Below are 23,069 nucleotides of genomic sequence, written 5' to 3' on the forward strand. Positions count from 1 at the left end.
TCTTTTACCCATCCCACAGACCCGACCATGTGAGATGACAGGAGCCATCGGTAGCTCTGGAGCTGCTCCGGGAGAGGCTGGACGTGCTGTTGTGTTTGGTGACACGCTGATTTCATTATTCACACAGGAATATTTTTTTTGGATACAGGATGAAGCCAAGACATCATGGCCAGTCTGGCTTGTGTCTGTCAGTGGTGTAAGTTTGTTTATCGAGGATAAGGAGCGAGAAGGGAGGCTGCACCACGGGCCATGGCCAGCCTCCGTTTAGCCTTGTACCAGGGGTGGCTTCGTGAGATCTCACCTACACCACAAACCAAGCGCGTCAAAGCAGTCCTGCAGCATCTGCTAAGGCTTCAAACGGGAACGGGGGAACAACATCCAAGATGGTTGGGATGCTGGGAAAGGCCTCAGGAGGGGGAAGCGCAGGCAGAGGCGCTGCCTGATCCAGCACAGCCCTGCAAACATCTCCAGAGGTGGGGGGGAAGCGCCTCAAGCCCACCTCACTTTGCTTCCCAGGCACCCACTTCCTTTTCCTAGTGTCCTAGAAGAGGTGTAATACCCATTTTTTACAACAAAATACCATTTTCTGATGGGCAAAAAGAGAACTAGAAGGCTTTGGCAGGAGGAGCACACGTGCATCAGCTCTGCTGCTACGGCAGGGTGAGTGTGGGGTGTCCGTCCCCTCGCTGCTGAACCGAAGCCCTGGCTTTCCCGCCCAGTGACAGAGGAGAGCGCTTTCCCAACATCCACACAGCCTCATTTCATCCAGCACCGAGACCTCCTCTTCTGCCTAAATCGTGCATTTCTTCTCTTAAAGCCAATCTGTACATTTGCATGTGGGGGCTGGGACATCTGCATCCAAGACTTCTGTTGGGAAGATGCTGTCGCCGCTGGCAGAAGCCTCCTCTCCATCTCTTCAGCCACCACTGCGGAGTTTTGTTAGCCGCAGTGAGAAATGCAGCAGCCAAGGAGCCACAGTCCTGGTTTGTGGCTCACCAAACCCTTCCAGCCCACCTTCTTTCCAGAGCACCAGCCCTGGTGAAAACCCACCCTGGTACCATCCCCGCCATTCACAAAAGAAAGGCCCTCGAGAAATGTACCCCGCTCCTTAACTCTCAGTCATAAACATCTACCTTTGGGAGAAGCTAATTAAAAGGTGCTTAATAAGCATCTTCCAACAGTTTTGTTTTGTATCCTGTGGCAGCACCCCGGGCAGGAGCAGCATTTGTCAGGGATCCCAGGGAAATGTGGAAATCCCCGTGCAGCCCCACCTCCCTCCCATCAATAGGTGGGTTTTTTCCATCAGGTGTTTCTGTGCACGGCCTTGATCTGATAAAGAGGTCGGGATTCGACCCCACATTTTGATCCTACACGAGCAACCTCTTCATTAGCTCCACTGTGGATCTATTCATAAGCAACAGAGATTGCATGTGTGTGAACGAGAGAAAAACCCAGTGTGTCTTCTGCTGTCTCTCAGACCACAATGATTTCCATTCATTCAAAGAAAACACAGTATAAAATTTTTGCCTGGTTTCAATCTCCGTACATTAATCAAGCCTTTTTTTTTTTTTTTTTTTTTTTTTTCCCCCAGCCTGAGACACACAGCGTGGGAGGCACAGGCTGTCCCATGAAATAATATTTTCCAAGCCATAGTCAAAGTCTGCCTGTCAACTCGAAGCCTCTTTTCTGTCTGTTTTACCAAAGCTGGACAGGAAACAATCTGTGGGCACAACAGATCAAAACAAGGCCAGCATTCCCAGCAAAAGGGCTGATGAATGGGAACCATTGTGCTGCGGTGGAGGAAACATCACCATCATCACTGGGGGGAAGAAAAAAAATAAATATATCTGTTTACATCACTTCCACACTCGCACCCGCTCTCCAGCTGCCCTAAAGAGGAGCTTTCATTCGGAGATAGCCGGGACAGGTGGGACGCTGGTGGGAGCTCCGGTGCCACGATGTGATGGTCCGTCAGCACAAAAAGCACTTTGCAAGCCGAGGTGTTCTGGGGAAGGGCAAGCCTGACTTAAACATTACACTCACAAAAACGTGCACTTCCCCCCCTTCCTCGCACCCGCGGTGAGCAGGGCTCAGACCCTGGACAAAACGTTACCTGCAGCTTGCAGACGAGGATGCAACAAACTCTTGGGTGGGATTTGGGGGTTGCTGAAGGGGAGAAAGAATCTGTCCCTGCCCCGAGGAGTTTGGGGAAAGCTCGCTGGGTGCAGGTCCACCTCATCCAGGAGGGTCCCAGTGCCAACACTGCTGTGCCCAGGAAAAGGGGGTGCTGAGGGGGTGATGCCCCCAGCGGGGAGACGCCTCTGCTCCCCACCTGAGTGCCGAGGGGTTCCCCTGGCTCCCGCTCACCCCCAAAAACTGCTACAGCTGCTCAAGGGGATCCATGTGAACCCCAAGAACCTCTCCCCAGGCACGCAGGGAGAGCTGCCCTCATCGCCGTGAACAGAGCCCCCACAACCAGGAGCAGCAGCCCCCGGCCCCCCACCCCTAATCGTACTCGGCTTCAACCTGAGGCAGAGGTTTGCCAAAACTTTGCCTACACCATTTTTAACCTCTCTAAATTATTTGCACCCGCCATAGCCTAGGAGGACCCGGTGCCCAGACCACCCATGGCTTAACAAAACATTTCACTTCATTTTTCAAACTTCCAGTCCTTTATATATTTCGTCTGTTCAAAGTAATTTACTGCATTTAACTTGATATCGGTTTCACTTAGTTGAACGTTCTCTCACATCTGAAAGAGCAGCCCTCTGCCAGGCATTTTGCCAGCAAAAAAGCCACATTTGGGAGTCCCGCTAGCTCCAGGGCTTGCCCTACAGCCGTGCGAGCCCACGAATCAGCCCCAAATCTGCTGAGAACAGGCTGGTAGGAACATGGATGTTACCACCTAGTGTCAGACGGGAGAGGAGCAGCAACCGGGGATGGGGATGGGGATGGGGACAGCTCGGCCACGGCTCTTGCTCTGCCGAAACCACCCGTGTGGGACTGCGAGCCCAGAGCCTGCAGGTCATCCCGGGTATCTCTGCTTTCCTGGCCACCAGCCAGGACATGAGCTTTCCACTCCTGTAACAGCAGTGGAGGTAAAAATAAAAATGCACGATGCCCTTTTGAAGAGGAGGAGAGCAGTAAAATCCCATCCATGCTTTATTTTGGCTTTTCAGTTCGAGTCAGACTTGCAGATATTTCTTGCCTACAACCAGCCAAGTTATTCCCTGTAGCAGTCACAGAATCACAGAATCATTCAGGTTGGAAAAGCCCCTTGGGATCATCGAGTCCAACCATCAGCCCGACTCTACAAAGTTCTCCCCTACCCACATCCCCCAACAGCTCATCCAAACCACCCTTAAACACACCCAGGGATGGGGACTCCACTCCCTCCCTGGGCAGCCTATTCCACTGGTGGAAGTCAGGTCCGCACTGTCCTAATTCATCTCCTGGTTTTGATGGAAGAAGTAGAGAAGCAGCTCTGCCCCGTCCCTGCCAGCAGCATGGGGAAGGTGCCTGGAGCACAGACACGAGCCAGCAACAAAAATGCAGAATGTAACAGATACATGAGGACGGGGCACCAGGCTCGGCTGTTCAAGCCATCACACAGGGATGTATTTAGTGGAACGAGCACAGCAAACGTGTGGCAGAGGAGAGGAGCTCTTTACAGACAAGGCAGGAGTTGCCCGTCACCTCAGCACGGTGCCACGGGAAGCCCGTGGGAAGCCCGAGAGGCTGCAGGCATAGCCCACACGCGGGCAGGAGCTCCGGCCCCGGCCTGGGGACAGCTTGCAGCACTGGCTGAAATTAAAATTAAACGATCCCTCTGCCAAACATAGACCTCACCGATTACCCAGGACCTGCAAACACCGCCACAAGAGAAGTTATCTTTTTTTTTTTTATATTTTAATTTCTGGCACAAACTGTCCCTTGTGACCGGACTTAGCCTCGTGCCGTGACAAAAGCTGCTTTCTTACCGAGTTAACGCCGCAGCACCCCGTGGCCCCGCAGCTCCCGTGCTGTGTCACGTGAGAACAGAGAGCAGCTTCATCCCCGGGGACCCCTGTGCCCCCAGGACCCCCGTCCTCGGGGGATGCTCCAGCCCTGCAGACTGGCTGCAGCCAGGCACCGCGGTGCTCACGTCCCATGACGGGGAGGAAGCCTGAACCAAACCACAAAGGGCCATGAGAGGGACAGTGAGGGCAGCAGAGCCAGAGCAGGGAGAAAAGAGCATCTCCCAGTAGCTACAGGTTTGATTTTCCAGCCTGAATAATTTTTTAATTATACACACAAATGACATAAAAATACTACTGAGGCTGCAAAATGAAATACTCAGAGATTACACCCACGCAGCCACCATACGTAACACGGAGACTGCGGCGAGAGACCCGTGTACCCGCGCTCGAGAGGGAACCAGCACTCAAAGATTATTTCCACTGGGAGAGCACCCCTAGTGCACAGGCTTCACGCCCCAGCTGGAAAGCAGCTCGGCCACAGGAAAACCAGGAATATCAGCCAGTGAATCACCCGCTCGCTGCCTGCGCTGCCAGCCGGTGACGCAGGGAATATCCTATCTGCTGGAACCACGGCGCTGAGATTCCTTACAGTGGAGCAGATCAGCCAGAGAGGGATTGGCAAGAGAAAATCCAGACTGTTCAAAGTTAACAACAGATTCCCTTTTCCTCCCCAAATTAGCCAGCCGAGGAAGCCGTCCAGGCCCCGGCACCGCTCACCACGCAGATGAGACCAGTCACAGAAACCGTCCTGCTTTCACCACTCGTCCCCTGGCAGGCCCTTGCCCTCTGTCCCCCTCCTTGTCCTTGAAGACATTCCCAAACCTTTCTCCTCTCTCTTTTTCTTAAAAGCAAAATTGCTGGCACAAGCTTTTTACGGTAGTTTTCTGTTCACTCTGCGGTATAACGCAGGTATGTTCAGGAGTTCCCACAATTCTGACCAAGGAAATTAATTTTATAGTGAATTCCTCTCTGACAGAGAAAAATTCACAAGAAAAAGCTACGCGCTGTAAGAAAATGGATTTGGCTTTTGCGTGCTGGCATACAGCATGATTACAAGCTGCCTTTCAGAAAGCGAAGAGCACAGGGAGGATTTGTAAGGGGCAAGAAGCAGAACCAGGCTCCTGCATCGCCGCTCCCCCCCACCAAGGACCCCCCCTCTGCTCCCCCCAAATCCAGTCATCACACCAAGGCAACAGCACGATGATGGGTGGGATGGGGAGGGGGATAACCAGCCCCTCGTGATGATTCTCAAAGGAAGAGCCTCTGATGGAGGGGGGGGTGTGTTGAAAAAGAGAGGTCCCCAAGGACCCCACACCCCCCCTCCACGCTCGTGTTTCCAGCCAGGGCACGAGCTCCCACCGCGGGGAAAGGGGATGTGGGATGGAGATGCTGCAAGCTCCTGGGTCCCGAGGGAAGGGACGTGGTCCAGAGGGGATGGCAGAGTGGGGACGGGGGGGGGGCTCCTCCCTGCCAGCCCCAGACCCCACCTCGCAGCTGCCCAGCATCGCAGGCATGACCCCCATGGGATGAGGGGCTCAGGGTCACCCCAGGGTTCACTAGTGGGTGTTTTTGGCCTCAAAAAGACACAGCAGGGACCTGGAAAGAGGGAGAGGCCACCCTGACTCTCGCTGCTCCCCTGCACCACAGCCCCTGCGGGTGGGACATGTGGAGCGTGGCCAGCAGCAGGGACCTGCCCTGGCCCCTCTCATGCCACACCCAGCCCTGGGGAAGCCACTGGCAAAGTGCACCAGCCCTGCCTGCACTCCTGCCTGCACTCCTGCCCGCTTCGCATCCCCAGAGCGGCCGAGGGAAGTGCAAATTCAGCCCGGCTTGATCTCAGCAGCTCCAGCCCCATCTGGTTCCTGTTAAATCAGCCACACAAGGTGGAGAGGGTTTCCTCCCCCCATGCTACAGTGTGCAAAGAGGGGGAGGTAAAGCAGCTTTTTTAAGACATGGCTGCCCTTCTCTTTACCTTCCTGCCTGGAAGGCAGCCAGGAGCGGCTCACGCCTCCCTGCTCACATCTGGAGGGGACCTTCCCCTCCCGGGGTTCACTGCACACCCCACGCCAGGCACTGCTCCTCTGCACGGGCCTCGCTCCTCCACCCCGGGCACCCACTCGCTCTGGGTCTTCGCTCCTCTTCTGCCACCGCAGCAGCTTTGTCCTGAGCTGCTATTTCCAGCCCGTGGGACTTTCTGATGGTTTTATCCTTGCAAGGAGCTGGGCAGGAGAACTGCAGTCCCGCAGCAGGGAGGGATGCTTCTGCCCAAGGACGAGCAGCAGCTCAGCCCCCCACGGGGAACACCCCAAAAGCAGACGTTAAGTCATCCTAAGCTCTGTCTAAACTGCTATAAAACCTACATCACCTTCCCACAAAAGGCCTGAGTGAGGACCGATACCCACCTGCACACAAAAGCGAAGATCCAACCCCACTGCTGAGACTTCGCCTTCCTCAGGCACAGGACCGCATTTCGGGGGCATCCCCTGACAGGCCAAATAAAGCGGGTTCCCCCCCATAAATGAAACAACTCGCATGATGGGGGGGCTGAAATCCAAGGGCTCACCCTGGCAAGGGCAGAGAGGAGCCGTGGAGCAGCGAGACCGCAGGAACGGAGCCTGCACACCCGGTGGCAGCAAAGAAACGCGGACGAGTGCGGGCAGGGGCTGGCAGGCAGCACCGAGATGCTCCGGGGAGATGGGGTGCAGAGGGCCAGATCCTGCAAGCAGGGGCAGGACCCCACCAGCGCCCAGAGTGTCAGGGAATGGCAGGGGAGATGCCAGCACATGCAAAGCACCAGGTGTTTTGAAAGGTGAGAATCCCACCCTGCTGCCTAATCATCCTTTTTTTGGTTTTTAGCCAAATTTCCAAGTGTCCCCCTGACTCGGGCCACCCACTGTGGCTCTACGCCCGCAGTGCTCTGCTTCCACTGCCTGTGCTGGTGCTTCCCGGCCACCATGGCTCCCAGCTGGCCCCAGCTCTGCAGCACACCCAGCCCCGCTGTGCTTTAGAACCCAAAAATGGTCCCTTGCCACGCTCGGCCGGGGCTGAGCTCCGCACCAGCGCCAGCCCCAAGCGCAGGAGCCCCGCAGCACCCCTCCTGCTGCGGGCAGGGAGCAGGCAGCACCGAGAAACCTTCCCACTGCCAGCGCAGGCGCAAGCCCTCAGCCTAGGAAAAACCTCATCGGATCCCTGCAAGGTCTGGAGAACCGGGTGTTAACTTCTCGACAGCAAAGCTGGCCGGAGCAGCACCCGGCTGCTCGCGACGCCCAGACGTCACTGCTGCAGCACCGCTGCGGTTTGCAGAGCGGCTGGTGCTCTCCCCTTCTTCCTAATTGTCTCTCTGCAAACACGCTGCGTATTTGCAAAGCCTGTGGCTCTGAAAACAGCCCTTCGGAATACAGCATGGCTGGGTTTCACCAGGGCCCTACAGCGAGCTGGAATGAATTCAGGCTCCTGTCGAGATCTCACCCCTCTGGGAGCAATGCAATCAGGCAGTGCTTCCCCAAGCAAGCCAGCATTTATTCATCCAGCACAAGGCAGCAAGGAAGGTCCTCTGGTTAGCGTGGGCAAGTCCCAGCCAGCCCTGGAAACATCTACCAGCCATTGCCAGCATCCCTAGGCGTCCGCATCTTTTGCTCGGGCTCTGAGCGCATTAATAAATACTTCTGCACGACTCAAGGTTTGGAGGAATGAGCCTTCCTGAGAGGCAGCTCAGCCCAGCTCCAGCTCAGCTCGGTGCTAACGCGGTTAGTCACACCCAGGGGGGAGCAGGAGCGGAATGGAGGAGGTAAAACGAGTCACCCAGCTGTTTCATTAAAACATTTCAAAATAAACATTTCTATTTCAAAATAACAGACACGAGAGGGACCACGACTGTTGTGTCCCTAAGAGCGGAGGTTGGCCAAGGAGCAATTTCCCCTTCGGATGTGTCAAAAGAGTTAGCTCTATTTCTCACGTTAGCTCACATCAAGTATAATTCCACGGCTGTTTTTTTAAGCCTACATAACACAAATTAGCCACCTAAAATTATACTCTTGGATATTTCCAAATGGCTTCACGGCGGAGCAGCTACACCGAGCGCTTCTTGGGCTGCCCGCAGATGACAGACAGATTGATGGCAATGAAGTTATTTTGTCTCCTTTCGCAGCTGACTAAATTTGCATTGGTATTTTCATGGTACAGACTCCACCTTTCATCTAACATGATTAATGCTGTTGTAAATACAGAGAAAGAACCAGCTGCTTCTGGCTTCTTAGCTTCTACTGAGCAGCTGATGAGAAAAAGTCCTTTTGTTCGAGCATCTCTAAAGTCTCTGCAGACTTTATGAAGAGCCTTTTATTTCAAAAGGTTAGAGAAACGCGGTGTCTAGAGCTGATGTATCCTGCTTGTCTCGCCACAAATCTGGATGGTATCTGCTGCAATGCAAGCGCCGGGGGCAGCATGCTATCAGGATGGGTCCCTCACCAGCGGGGGATTAACAGGGCATCGGGTACAGAAGGTTTTGCTCAGGTCTTTGCAGGATCCTCAAGAGCACAGCTTGTGCTTGGCCAGAGAAGGGGCTGGACAGCCTGGAGGGCTCAAAACCAGCCCCGAGGCCACACAGATCCTCTGGCAGGAACAAGGTGGCTGAGACATAACAGCGCTTTCGTCCACAAGCTGTAAGGGCTGGGCAGGTTATTCACAGGCTGAACACGCCGCGTGTCCCCAGACCACATAAATTACAGTGTGGGGCTGGTAAAGAAAGGGCAAAGGGAACGTGGTGTGCCACGAGCCTCAGGTGTAAAATTCAAACAGAAAAAGAAAAACATTTGGTAACAGCAGGTCGAGGAGCCTCAGCAGGAGGGTGCCGTTTGCGAGCCAGCCGCCAAGAGGTGCCAGCAGCTCTTCCAGAGCCCAGGCAGCTCCTCCAGCTCCCGCTTCGCACCAGGCTTCTCTCCTTCTCCCATTTCTTTAGCTACATCAGCTCAGTTTCAGCTCTGCCGGGGTGGGGAGGCAGCAGGGCTCTCTCTGTCATCACCCACCTCACACACCCAGGTTTTGCTCCTGCTTGGTATGAAAATGCACCCAAACCCCGGTCCCAGGCAGTTTAGAGGAGCTGAATTAACCCCCCCGCCGTGTTCACACCACTCCCGGAGAGAAGCGCAACAGGTTTTGCACGGGGCAATGCTGGTGCTGCCAAAACCTGAGCTGGGCGAGAGCGGCTGCTGGCGAGGCTGGAGCAGGCGAACAGGGATGTCGGGAAGATTGAGGGTCTTTATTGCCATGAATTACAGAGTCTAGTGGCCCTGCTTGGCAGGAATGGAAAACAAAGCCACCGCACGCTTTCCAGCAGCTCCGGCAGCTGCTCCTACCCACTGGGGATGCTGCTTTTGTGGAAAATCTCAGCATTTCTCTGTCACGTCTGACAAGCACAACCACTAGGAAAACGCAACAGCACCAGGAATTTCTTCTGCTCCTTCTGCCCACACTTGTGCTTCCAGACAAGTCTCAGTCAATGCCTCTCCAACGCCCCGGGCTCAGCAGCAATGGGGGACAGACAGACAACCTCCAAGAGGCAAAGGTGCACAAAAACCTGATGCACACAGTTGTGGCTTACCTGGCGCTTTGGAAGGTCGCTGACGTGGATTTTCCAATAGCCCCGAATCCAACTCCCACTGCCAGACCCTCTGAAACAGGAAGGAAAAAAACAGTAAGGTCAAACCCTACAATGGCCCGGTCCCTCCTGCTGTGCTTCAACAGAGCAAAGACCCGCTCAAGCAGGAGAGCACAACTCCAGGCCGGGTCGTTACCCTTCTCACTTTAATCTAAATTCTTTTAATCTGAGCTCAATGCAAGATCCTCCCATGCTGCTTGGGGTACTTCACTATGAACCCAAACCAACAGTTTCTTGGGAAGCCAAGACAGAGAGGAGAGATTTCTGTATTTATGAGTGCGCTGGAAGGGAAAAGATCACAGTCTGCACCAGCTGAAATGTTATTTTAATAAGGAGCATAGCAGTGCAAAACACCAAAATCTGCTCAGAAAGGTTCTGGTTTGGCAAACCTCTCTGCAGAGAGGTGTCTCTGTGAGGTGCAGATGAGTTGGTGCCACGGGGGGTTGCAGAAGAATCAAACACCAATTTCTCCCATAAACTCCCCGGGATCTGTGCTGAGCCGGGACCTGGCTCCCAGCAGTGTCACCTCCCCGGTGTCTGGTCTCCCCGTGCCCAAACACCAGCACAACGCCTGTGCAGGCTCCAGAAGGAAAACCAAACTCCACGAGAGAATTCCCACTTTGTAGATTATTTTAGATTATAGTTAATGCCATAAATGCCAAGGAAAACCAGCCGAGGAGCCTTCCCAGGAGGGCAGCGGGTGCGGGAGACCTGCGATCCGCCGCTGCCTCCTCCGTGCAGCTCCTCAGGGATAACTGCTCCATCCTTCCCCGCTGCCCTCCTGCCCTTCCTCAAACTTCTCTTACCCTCCCACCACTGGCACAGCTCCCTCATCCCTCCCAGAAAAAAATAATATTTTCAGAAAGCATCAAACCGCCGCTTCTTGTATTCCTTTGTTCAAAATCCCCATTTTTGTTTTTTGCAGCCTCTCTGGTATCGCTCCCCTCCGAGCAAGGCGGTGGGGGGAAAAACACTCAAAGAACAAAAGCAAACCTGTTTGTGTAGCTGGCTGGGTTTTACAGCCTTCAAAGGAGGCAATTACCCGCTCTGGCTGCTGGCAGCCAGACGAGGGGACAGTGGGGACTATTCAGATGAGCATTCAAACAGGTTGAAAATGTCACTGAGAGTGTTTACCTGTGTACTGGAGGATAAGGTCTCAGAAGAAGAGGACCGTGTGTGTGTTTGTGGTCTTCTGAATTTCCAGTTGCCTTGGAAACACACCATAAAAAGCAGCACTAACTCGGATAATCGCGGCATTTGCATCCCCGAGTCCAGGCTGAGCACGGAGAAACTGCACCACTCGACAGCTCCTCAGAGCCCTGATCCAAGGCTCGCGCCGAGGCTCAGCGTGGAGACAGGGAAAACGATCAACCCTGTGTGCAGGGTTACAGGGCAAGGAGACGCCGAATCATCCCGAAAAAACCCACGACTGGGTGATAACTCCATCTAGTGAACCAGCCTGAGGAAGCGAGGCCCACGCCAGCCCCGGGAGGGATCCCCAGCTCGGCGACGGGCAGACGGGCGAGCGCACGGGGCCGCGATCGCCGCAGGGGCTGCACCTGCCCCCAGCGATGGCTTCGAAGGTCTCTGCTCCACAGGCACTTAAATAAAATTTGGGAGGCAGATCTTTGTAAAGACGTTTAATGGCTGTGCTCAGTATGGAGGATGTAATGAAGATACAAATGGGTCTGGCACTGTTCTTCCAAAAGATTTCTTTTTAAGCGAGACTTGCCCAGAGAGCAAAATTCAAAGGACAAAAGTGCTCATTTGTGTGAATAACGAAAATAGCTTTGACAGAGGGGAAAAACCACAATCATTTCCCCGCTGCAAAGCAAGTCTCAGGGAGTAAGAAACTCAGCAGCACAATTAATGAAAGTACAAATCATATACATGGAAACAAATTATGGGAAATTAAAATCAACAGATGGTGCGTAGTGAACTGCTTATTTGGAGAGGGAGAAGCAGCTGATGGTGGAAGCTGCAGCACGGTGGAGATACGCAACAGCACAGAGAGGAGGAGGTGACGCAGCAGCCTCTGGCCATGGGCTTGCCCAGGTCCCCACGTCCCACGGGACGACACGAGAGCTGGGGCAGGACAAGTCCGACCCCAAACTGGCCAACGGGCTGCTGAGCCCGGAGCATCCCATGGGAACTCACAGCCCAGCAAGTCTGGTGTCACGCGTGGTCCAGACCCAGCAGGGACCCCAGCACATCCCATCGCCGCTGCCGAGCCTCGGGAAGCCTCTAATTCTCTCTAGTAGATATGTGTGATGCGCTCAGCCCACTGCTGAGATTTGTTTCAAATATTTCATTTAGAAAAGCCTGCCAAGACTACACAATAATTTCACCGCTTCAGCAACACAGGTTCAGCCTCTTTTAAAGATGTCAAATCTCAAAACAACTCAGTTTTGCAGGTAAGCAAGCAGATACACAAAGATTTATTTATGTGGAAAACAAACTGAAAGAGCTGGCTGCCAGTTTGCCCACACTCAAAGCTCACAGCCAGCCCAGCCCTCCAGTTGCAGCCCCTCTCTCGGGTATTCTGCACATACTCAAATTATAAATAGCCCAAGCGGCTTCTTCAGGTGGGAAAAGGTACAAAAAGAGAAAGGTTAATGCTTCTATGTCAACCACTTCCAGATACGCTGCACTGATGGCTCTGCAAATGGATGACTAGGACATGAGGTCACCGGAGGTGGGTATGGGAGAGCAGATCTCTCACCAAAGGCTCCGACATCAGCTTCACAAACACACAGTCCCTGCGAAATCCCTGGTTCTTGGCACCATCACGAGCAAATGCAGAGAGCAGCACAGTCCCGGGCAACCCTGAGAGACTGAAGGATTCATGGTGGGCCACCACTCTGCAGAGGGCAAGGGAAAAGCCCCACAGCTTCGCATGTGAAAGAGGGTGGAAGGCGGGCGTGCGGCCCACAGGAAACCTTTCCATGTCAGAAAGGGCCCTTCCGAGGATTTCAGTGGCCAAAGCAGTTGCCAGCCCCTCCTGCAACGGGTGATGGAGCTGGAAGAGCCGGAGCATCCACACGACCCCGTTAGCTGGAGGGCTCGTGCGGTGAAGGCACCAGGCTGGGGTGTTAATTCGTATCTTTTTGCAGAGTTGCAGAACAAAGAAAGAAAAATATGACTGATCTCAGCCACTGTCAAGAAAATGCTTCTATTTAACCTAAACAAAGGGATTTTGCCTCTCTTGGGCTTCCTTGGCATTACAATTCAAGACGCTTTATCCTGATAAGGCATTACCCAGGGATCAGACTAATCCTATGCTAACTTAAGGATCAGCCACAAACCTCTCAGTTGGCAGTGCTCGTTGCAAAGGCATGTTTTCCTCTTGCTTGTTTTCCAAGAAAAGAAAAAAAGCTTCAAAACCTCAAACTGAAAAGCGATAACCATGCTGGAGGGTCACTACAGAGTCTCCCGTTGTTAATGCCAGACAGCTACAGGATGTGTGATGGCCACCTCCCGATCACCATGGCGAGGGCAAGAAGCGTGATACCCATCGGTCTCCTTCCAGCCTACGTCTGATACACAGAGTTGATCTAAACCAGAGTGTCTTCACAGCACCAGGGACTGTCCACCAGCTCCAAAGCCAAGGGGAACCCGTTTTCCCTGCCTGGGAGCTTGTAGCATCACCGGGGCCAAGCCCCACCATCCTCCTCCACTCCCCCCCTCGCTTATGGCTGTTGCTTTGCGCAGGATCAGCTCCCGCCTCCAGAGCCACGCAGATGGTAGCCACGGGCACAGCAGGAGAGGACCACACAGGAGCGGGGACAGGGCTAGCGAGGCTGTTGGTCTGAGCCCAAAAAGCATCTTCACAAGGAAGGCAACCAGCGCAAAATTCAGAAAGAAAAAGCCAAGAGGGAACACCACAGCAAAGAGGAGTCGGTGCAAAGGGAAGGACCGTGGAAAGGGGAGTGGAGCAAAGCTAAATAGCACAGAGTCACGTCGAGGCACCACGGGCAGGCAGGAGGTGATGGCGCGGCGTGACACGATGGCCCCAGCACTGAGTGGAGCAGCCGAGGAGACTGACGCAGCGCATGAAGAGCTGGCGAGGAGGACGTCAGCCAAGGGAGCGAAGTGAAGGCCACGCTGCTCCCAGAGCACTGCTGGCACCTTCACGCTTGGCCTGAGGTCCCCGGCTCCCTCGATGCTCATCCACCGGCATTCAAGCACCGGTGAGCAGAGGGGACTCAGATGTGTGTGGCATGCTGTTACAGCTCTGCTTTTATTTTTACTTTAATTTCACTTCAGTGCCCCATCAGCAGAGCTGCAAAACAGCACAAGATGTTCTGTCTCGTTGAGCCAGGAGGACAGTGACAATGTTCCCGTCTGCTCTAATCCACAGGAGCACAGGAATTGGCTGGGATGGGCTTTGGGATGAGGCCTGGCACTGACCCATCTCCTCCCCCTCGGCGTGGAAAGCTCTGTATGCTCCCACTCCACACTGGGATGTTCCTGGGGAAGCCAAAGGTCTCCAGCCCCACGGGAACTGTGTGGGCTCCTGAGATGGTGCAGCACCGTGGTGCTCTGGGCTGCAGGAAGGTGTCTTGCTTTTGGACTAGCCCAAAAAAAAGTGCCTAGTGCTGCACTTTCCAGGGAACTCTTCTCCTTGGCAGGGAGGAGAGGAATGTTTGCTCAGGCAGGAGCGAGGTGCTGGCATCGAGGCACCCCACAGTAGACGTGGGACAATCCTAGGGCACCTGGACGAGGTTCTGTGCTGCCAGTTCCTAACCAGCCCTGATACCAAAGACCTGCACAAGGGTAATGTACAAAATACACAAATAACTTTAAAAAGGAGAGATTTACTGAAAAGATGCTTCTACTTTGAAAGCAGAAGGCTCAGTCACTAACAGAGATGGCTCCGGCCAGCCCAGACTCACTGCTCAGGTACACAGTGACGGTGCTGTATGTGCTCAAAGGGGAGGAAACCCCCAAACTACGCAGAAGTTGGGAAACTGAGATTGAACTCACCCACAAAGCTGCTTCGCTTTCCCTGGTCTGAAATCTGGTTTTGCCCACTTTCCCCTTTGCTGCTGCCCACAGCACTGAACGCTGTCCCTTTGCTCTCATGCTCTCCTGTATCTATTTGCTGAGAAGCTCCAGCCCTGCCCGGAGCAGCCGTGGGGAGAGCACCCGCTTCCAGGCTCACGTAGCGGGGCTCGTCCCCCGGCGCCTCCGGCTGCAAATGCCACACAAGCCTTAAGTTCAAAGGATCAACTTGAAAGCAGAATGGCTGATTCCATCCCACCAAACATCTCCCTTATCACCCACCGCCCCAGTCCGCGAGAGCTTGGCGAGCTGAAAGAACCGGGTGAAGTTAAGCAGGCTGCGATTTTAAATCCTATTCAGGGCAGCTTATGCAGCCAGGCAGGGATCACAGCCTTCCGCCGCCCGCTCTCCATCTCAGTCACCAGCCAGAAAAACCCTCCTGCAAACCCAGGGTCCGGGTTTCGTGGGGCTCGCTGAGATCCTGCCCGCACCAGCTCCATTTTCGAGCATGAAATGAGCTTCGCAGCCACTGCGGGAAGCCACTCATAATCCTCGGGAGAAGGCCTGCTCACAAAAACAACCGAAAATAAAAGCCCTTCAGAATCCCTAGAAATCCAAACAAGTAAATAGCAAGAATCGCTCACGGGGCCTTGATAGATTACAGCAGCAAGTAAATTAACCCCAGTTATTATGTTACTCTTATATGCCATAGAGGAGTAAAATGAGCATAGGCTATGGATCGAGAACAATATCCTACAGGAATGTTAAAAAAACCAAACCAATAAAGCACTAAAAATCCTCTTTTCTCTCCAAATCAGTTTGTAATCACACGGGCAAGATTTCAGGAATAAAGAAAATGACGTCGCAGCATCCCAGAGCTCGTGCCTTGTCTGGGATTGCCGCTACGACACGTGTCTGTGTTGCAGGCAGCGATGCCACTCGCCTGCCCTCTGCTCGGTCTCCTCTCACCTCCGAGCGTGGCCGGGAGGTTACAGACAGACCTGACAGTCGGGGGTGTCTTTGCCTAAAAAATACCCGTGCGGGAAACTCCTCTGGGGGTGCCGCCCAGCCCTGCCAGGCAGGGGAGGAGGATCCACGGTGACGAGAAAACAAGAAGCAACTCACAGATCCCGCGGTCTGAACAGAGACAAAATCTTGGGCTCGGAGGGAGGGCAAAGATTAGAGGAAAGCAGGGTTTGTAAATAACTTCTGCCTACAGCAGAAATACCGCGGCTCTGCCTGCCGGGGACATCGGATTTCTGGGGCAGATAAGGAGAACACGGCTCAGCGGGGGTTTGTGCCTGCAGAGCTTTGAAAGAAATGGAAAGAATTATGGATTTAACAGCAGTAAATGCCTTTCTTTGCCTTCAGAGTGTGCGATGCTGAGAATATCCTTTGCATGAGCTAACACATACCCGACGCAACGCAGGCCCGTGGGCGCCAACACGGACGCCGGGCCAGAGATACGCTCACCGGGTTCACTGCAAAAGCACCCCCTGATTAAATGAAGCACCCCCTGATTAAACGAAGCACCCCCTGATTAAACAAAGCAAGCGCTGCGGGGCTCATACACGGCTGCCCAAGGCCTTCTCCTCGTTATGGCAGCTATTGCAGCACGTACCGTAGTGCTTCGCACCCGCTGCCCCACGCTCCGCCGGCGAGGCCGAGACCCCGCGTCCCCCACCAGCACCTCGAGCCCAGCAGCAGCTTTAACAGCGCCGTGAGTGACGTTATCTCCTCCTGTGAGGATTTATGAAGCTGATTCTCCTGGGTCAGCAAATGAACACGGCTTCCTTTAGGAAGGTACCGCGGATGCCAACATGTCATCAATTATTCATCCTGCTCTTTGAAGAACTGTTAAGTTCCTAGTGGGAAATTAATCTTGCTATAATGAGGTTTATATTTCTATTAGAATTTCAGCACGTCCCTGCTGCCACTATTCAAACTCAGTTTTTTCCCCAGAGATTGAATTCCAGTCCCCTCTAGGGATTTCAGTGATTTTCTTGTCTCTAGGTATCCACCATTATAAGACGAGCAAGCAGAAGGTTAAAGTCATTTTTGGAAGATTTTTTTTTTTCTTTTTTAACTTAACCAAGCCAGAAAGCAGTGGATTTCTTCGCGTTTGAGACAAATCCTAGCAGCGCTCCAGAGGTGGCCTTGCTTAGCCACCACCCCCCCCACACACACACAGCAGCACATCCCACCAGCTCCAGTCCTGGTCCGTGGTGTTTCCCCAAAGCCCTGGCTGCCCCCAAAAACACAAGATAAGATCGTACGGCGGTGTGAGTGCTCTCACTCTTGACCTGCTGCTCGATGCAGGTGACCCAGCCGCTCTCCACATCGTGTTTCTCTTCCACATCCATAACCACGGGCTCTCCCGAGCGAGAGCACATGGATCCCTGGCACGACCTCCCCATGAGAAGCTGCCCAGCCGGATTTCCACCTCCCCGCGCAGCGCAGGAGCCCCGGGACACCACCCACCTCCTTCTTAGGCCCACACAGCTGCTCCTCAGGACACTGGCAGCACCTTCCTGGCTTCCCAGGACTTCCAGCACAATGCACTAGCACCAGAGCGTGGTGATGCTAAACCCCTGACAGCCCCCAGCTCCGGCTCCCCAGCCCCAATTCTCTCAAAGGCAGCACAAAAAAAAGGCACCTTTCCCAAACCCACACAAATTGCCCCATCAGCCCATGTAAGGTTTTCCACCCCCACACTCGAAACCACCGCGGCCCACACACCCATGTACAACACACCTACACCTTCTGGTTAAACACTTATGGCACCCGTCACAGCTACTGTGCTACTTAATGAAAACAAAACAAGACGCAGCTTTTTATAAAAGATTGTTGCTCGTTAGAGTTTGGCTTCGATTCAGCTCACCCAGGTGGGACGCAGCTCCCCGGGCTCAGGCAGGTTTGTCACGGTGGGGGATAACCACAGAGAAGTCCTTGTCCTCTCAACGTGCACGTGGAAAGGATCCGGGAGCAGCAGCAGATTGTGGCGTGGACGGAGCAAACGCGCAGGAGTCCCTCGAGCATTACACTGTCATGAATTATTATTAAGCTTGACCTGAAGGGAGCCCTTCAGCCACTCGTACAAGCTGTCTGCAGAGATCCCATCATCAACACGAGCTGTGACAGTCACATTGGCCAAGCAGAATTTCAACTTGTTTTATGCCTTCTCTGCAGCCCTGCAGAAGCAGCCAGCTAACGAGGCCAGATCACTCCTAATTATTACCCTAACCAAAAATCCTTTCAGCAGAACACAAAGAAAAAATTTAAATGATTAATTTGCAGTTTATAGTGGCATGTATTATTATTTGCAGTATGAATTATTCATTCGTCCCCTCTCGTCCCCTGGGTTCCTGACGAACAAGAGCTTTTGTTTGAGGGACGTATGGTGGGACGGAGAAGTGGCCCCGGCCCCTTCCCCTGCGGATTCGCACGCCGCAGCCCACGCAGCGCTCGCATCCTGACCCTGCCAGCAGACGGTGACAGGACAGAGAAAACAAAACCCAAGGCACCAGCTGGATTAATCTGCTCAGACAAAGCAGTCCTGGGCAATCATTATTCTCGCCACTATTTGCAACCACAGGCAGATGCAGGCAGCGAGCAGGCAGAGCCACGAAGCCCCACAGATCCCGCCCAGCAGAGCCTCACTGTGCCGCCCCTCCGAAATGCTGCCTGTGAAAAAAGCAATAGGAGAAATAAACCCGTTTTGGTGCTATTTTACACCATAGTGCCCCGGAGGGAGCAAACAACTAAAACGTGTGAGCGTGGCTGGGCACATCGTGCACAGAGCTGCCAGCTCCAGCACGGCCGGTACCAATGGGAAGCCCTGCAGTGCCTGCCCCATGTTTGGGGAGCAAAAAAAGGTGTGTGGGAGGAAAACCTGATAAAGGTTTGTGGGAACGGTGGCAGGAGGAAAGCACAGCAAACCCAGGTGGTTTGAAAATGGAGAGGAATTGCCTTTCTGGGCAGGGAATTGCAGGCAAGCCACCACAGACCTGCTTCAGCATCACACGTTAGCTCCTCTCTCCTGCTCCGGGGACAGCTCTATAAATGACTCAGGAGTTACCCATTAGAGGAATTAATAAAGCACCAATTCAGCAGCGGCTGAGGCCCGTGACGTGCGTACACTAAGCTGCAAGAAGGTGAAACAGCTCAAAAGCTTCTGACGTGCCCAGGCAGCTCAGCTCCAACGCTTTGATTTCGAAAGATAAAAACTAATGGTGCGGCTTCGCCTTCAAGTTTTCCAGGGATTCGTGGATGTGTCCCATCAAGGTTATGCAAGAGGCGATGAAAAACAGCAGACGGTGACAGGGTCGAGCCAGCCATCACCTGGAAAAGCAAACAGCCAAAATCCCCAGCTCACCAGTGCTTAACAGCAGCACTGACACAAAGAAAGCCAGACCCTATTGCTGTGTGTGACACCATGGAGTTAAAATGCCATTAAAAGGGGATTTTAAGCCCCAATGCTTTACCTTGGGGGAGGTCCCAGGCAAGTCCACAGGAGCTTTGTCTGAAAAAAGCCTCTGGAATTGGGGTCTCCCACCAGTGAACCCACCTGTGTGCAACTGGCCCAACTGAAGGGTTTGAAACGAGGAGGGGACCAGTGAGCACGGGCTGCGCAGAGCAAACCCGGGAGGATGTGACACAAGGTGACTCTGGGCGACTCACGGCAACAGATAGGGGGAAAAACCAGCCCAAGAGAAGCCCGTGGCCTTGCTCAAGGCTTTGTGTCCATTAAACAAGGTGGAATTTGGGTAGCAGGAGGCAGTTCCCCTAATGCTACCTCCTGGTTTACCCCACAGCAGCCAGACCATCTACATCCCATCCTGTTCCGCTTTGCTCCCCCTTTCACCAAAGCACAATGACATCGAGCAAATCGTGTCAATCCATCGAGCTGCAGCGGCCAAACAGGAGCTGATGAGGCAGCATACGGCCACTGCTTACACCAGAAGTACCTGATTTTAAAGAATTAAAGTAACTGCCCAACATCCCAAAGCTCCTTCATCATGGAAATGCTTCCCTGACAGAAGAAAACTCCCAAATTAACAAAGCAGAACTACCCCAGGGACCAACCTGTGCTGGAAACGGGCTCTCCCCAACCCCACACAACCTGAATCCTCCACAGATATTTATGTTTCACTTCTAGCATGCAAATGATTTCTCAGGCCGTGGCTCACTGATGTTTAATGCAACAGACCTGCGAGATCTGATGGGGATAAGAAAGAAAAGGCGCTTCCACACGCATATTTCAGTGACTTTCATTTCAGCTGGTGAAAATACTGTATTTAATTGGCTTTTGCCATCTTTGTGGCCGTTACCGCTTACAAAACACCAGTCACCAACTCAAAACGATGCCGCAGAGATAAATGCACATTATCAGTTCTCCGCTGGCTTTCCAGGTGTCTGCCTACAAATTAGTTTTTGAAATACAAGCTGCTGTCCGTGGGGCATGAGAGACCCCACGGCTCTCGCCCCCCTGCCCACGCTCTCCCCTGCTTTAATGGCACCAGCGTGATGGGCTGCAACACCCCCCGGGCCGCAGAGGAAACGTAAGACGTGAAATTACCTTTACATCGGGCTGTTATTCAGGCACCATTTCCCGAGGCACCCTGAACCTGAAGCAAGGGGAAAAGGAGGAGCAAGGGGAAGTCCTGAGGGAGCCAAGGCAGTGGCCCCGGAGCCGAAAGCAGCCCAGAGGCTGGGGCCAGGGCCCTTCCCAGCCCCAGCAGTGACACAGCCCTGCTCTGCAGAGGGGCACCCAGCCCTTGGGTGCACACAGAGGATAGGGAAACAGCGATGCACGGTGTGCACAGGTACCCAGGAGAGTCCTGTTATGCCCACAGGAGGATTTCTTTTTAGCCTCCAACTTCACCAGGTTTTTGCTGGTGGCATCTTCTTTTGAGCAGAGGAGCGGGGCAGAGCCGTCCCACAGCTGCCGAGAGCATCGCCCGCATCCTTCATCCCAGCGGCCGCCTCCCCACGCTTTCCACCCCCTCACACTGAAGCTTAACGACTTTGAGCAAGTCGTTTCAATCCATCGAAGTGTTTAATAGATGAAAATGTCAAAATATGTGCTGATGAGGCGACAATTAATGGGAGGTTTAATGAAAGGTTAAAACAACCTTTCCCAGAGCGAGCGCGTACGTGTGGCCACGCTCCTCCTGCTCCTCCGTGAGTCACCGCTGTGCGAAACACTCGGGCTAACGCTGAACACCCAGCTCTGTCTTTGTGGGCTGCAGCTGATCTGACCTTTCTTCCTCTCCCCCCAGCCGCTCACAGGGCCATCACGTCACAGCACCGCTGCAAACAACAACCGCTCGATCCCTGACGCATCCGTGCCCGAAGGGCCCCTCTGGAAATCAAATCAGAGATGCGATGGGCAGCAGCCTCAGAGAGCCACGTCCCAGGCTGGTTTTTCTCCCTGGAGCAGAAAGTGTTGTGAAAAATTCATGACTGTTCAAATGTGCATCTTTCCAGCCTTCTGAGTTGTGCTGGTGGCAGGGCCAGCGCTCTCCTCTGCTCTCCTTGACCCTCTGCAGCACTTGAACTCCAACAAATCGCTGCACAATGTGCTCACCGCACACGCAGACACCATCCTTACCCTCAGCTTCCTTTGCATCCTCTTGTCTGAAATGCACGGTGCAGAGAAATCTTTTTCTCCTTTCTCTTACTAAAAATAATGCCTTTCAGTAGAAATCAAAGGTGCTCCAAGAGCGCCCAACGCAACCAGCAGAAGTGACAGTGGAAGGAGGGCTGCTGTGATTTCAGAAAGAGGCATCACGCAGACGAGACACGGATTAATTGACGCAGCTAAATGGCTCCCATTCTCACGCTCTGCCAAAGCTCAGTGGGTACCCAACACATATTAAAGTCAACAATTGTAAAATAGTCTCAATTTCAATAGACCAACAAAAACCCCCATTATTCAAAATGAATGTTACCAACCTTTAATGGATCTCTGAGAATATTCATATAAATAATCACTTTTCTTTATAACTGAGATGCAATATCACATTTGTTGCCCCAGCCTTCTCTTGGGAGGCTGAGTGCATGGGAGCGCCTGTCCCAGGAGAATGAATTCAATCAATTTTTGCTAATGACAAAGTAACCAGCCTGGAAATCACCCCCTCCCAGGGAACAGCAATCTGACAGCACAGTACACAACCTCTGCGCCACTGCAGCCATCCACAAACCCCGCTCTCCACACCCTCCTCTTTGACAACAGGCAATCTCTTCACATCCTCAAATTCACCGTCAGCCGAGGACCAGCTCCACCACAGAAAACACCAGCTCTGATCCGGGTCTGGCAGAACAGCTTTGGCTGAACCTCGCTGACTTGGTTTAAGGTTTAAAAAGCTGCAGCCTCCAGCATCCCACCTTGCACCCGCCGGTGGAGCACGTCGAACCTGGACTCAACCACTGCAGGGTGCTCACCTGGGAGATGCCAAACCCCGCCGTGCTTCAGGCACAAACCTCGCTGTGAAGCTCCCTCCTCCCTGGTGGGAAAATATCCTTTTGTTTTGGACACGCCTCCACCTGCTGAGCACCAAGCAGCACATCGCACACCCCCATCGCACACCCCCAGCCCTTGATGCCAGGAGCTGCTTTTGGCTGGTGCAGACAGGCCAGCCAAGGAGCGATGGATGGGACTAAATCACTGTCCACCGCTGGAGGTGGCCACGGGGTGACAACACTGGGGTCCCTACCACCTTCCTCCACCTGTGGCCGGCCGGGTCCCAGCCGGCGGTGCAGGGTGACAGCAGCTCGGAGGATTCAGCTCCCATTTGCAGTGCGAGCTGCCCGCACGAAAACACCCATCAGCCAACAACCAGAACCAAAACGTGCCGTCGGCTCCTCTCCCCCAGACAGTCATAAAGCAGGAGACACATAAAAGGACATTAAAAGTGGTTAAAGCTGTGAGAAGCCATAAAGAGAAGCAAGTGTCTGGGCAGCTCCCGTATCTACGTGGGCAGTTCTCACTCCCGGGGCTGTCCCCAGCCAAATCCCACCGTGCAGAGGGCAGCAGGCAGGTCTCACGCTATCTGGCCCGAGGGCACTCAGCTGAGCCGTCCTCCTTCCCAGGCGAAGCTGCAAACAAGCGTGTTTCAATTCAATTTGACATTTACCATCCTTTGGTGCCGTCTTCCCTTCCGCCCCCGCTTCCCCGGGATAAAACAAAGTGGCAGCAGTCCACGCTGCCAGACCCTGCTCCTTCCTTGGGGATGGAGAGGTGACACAGAGCTGCCATGGGGACAGGCAGGAGCTGCCTGGCCTAAATCGATCACCAACACCAGGAACTGCCACTGTGAGTAAAGGACACGGTCATGCCTTGACGTGAGGACACCCGGAGACATTGATGCCAGCCCGGTGACAGGGGGACA

The 23,069-nt window shown here is 53.7% G+C and overlaps 1 protein-coding gene across 3 annotated transcripts in view; it reads right to left on the reverse strand.

The window, feature by feature from the left end:
* SLC39A11 (solute carrier family 39 member 11) overlaps positions 1–23,069 on the reverse strand; it is a 95,851-nt gene that overhangs the window by 13,968 nt on the left and 58,814 nt on the right. For all 3 annotated transcript variants that reach the window (XM_074847074.1, XM_074847073.1, XM_074847072.1), the window contains exon 7: positions 9,616–9,685. In XM_074847074.1, coding sequence (XP_074703175.1) covers positions 9,616–9,685 — 70 coding nt within the window. The remainder of the gene's footprint in view (positions 1–9,615; positions 9,686–23,069) is intronic.

The sequence above is a fragment of the Strix aluco genome, chromosome 21 (genome assembly GCF_031877795.1).
Source record: "Strix aluco isolate bStrAlu1 chromosome 21, bStrAlu1.hap1, whole genome shotgun sequence".
Lineage (NCBI taxonomy): Eukaryota > Metazoa > Chordata > Aves > Strigiformes > Strigidae > Strix > Strix aluco.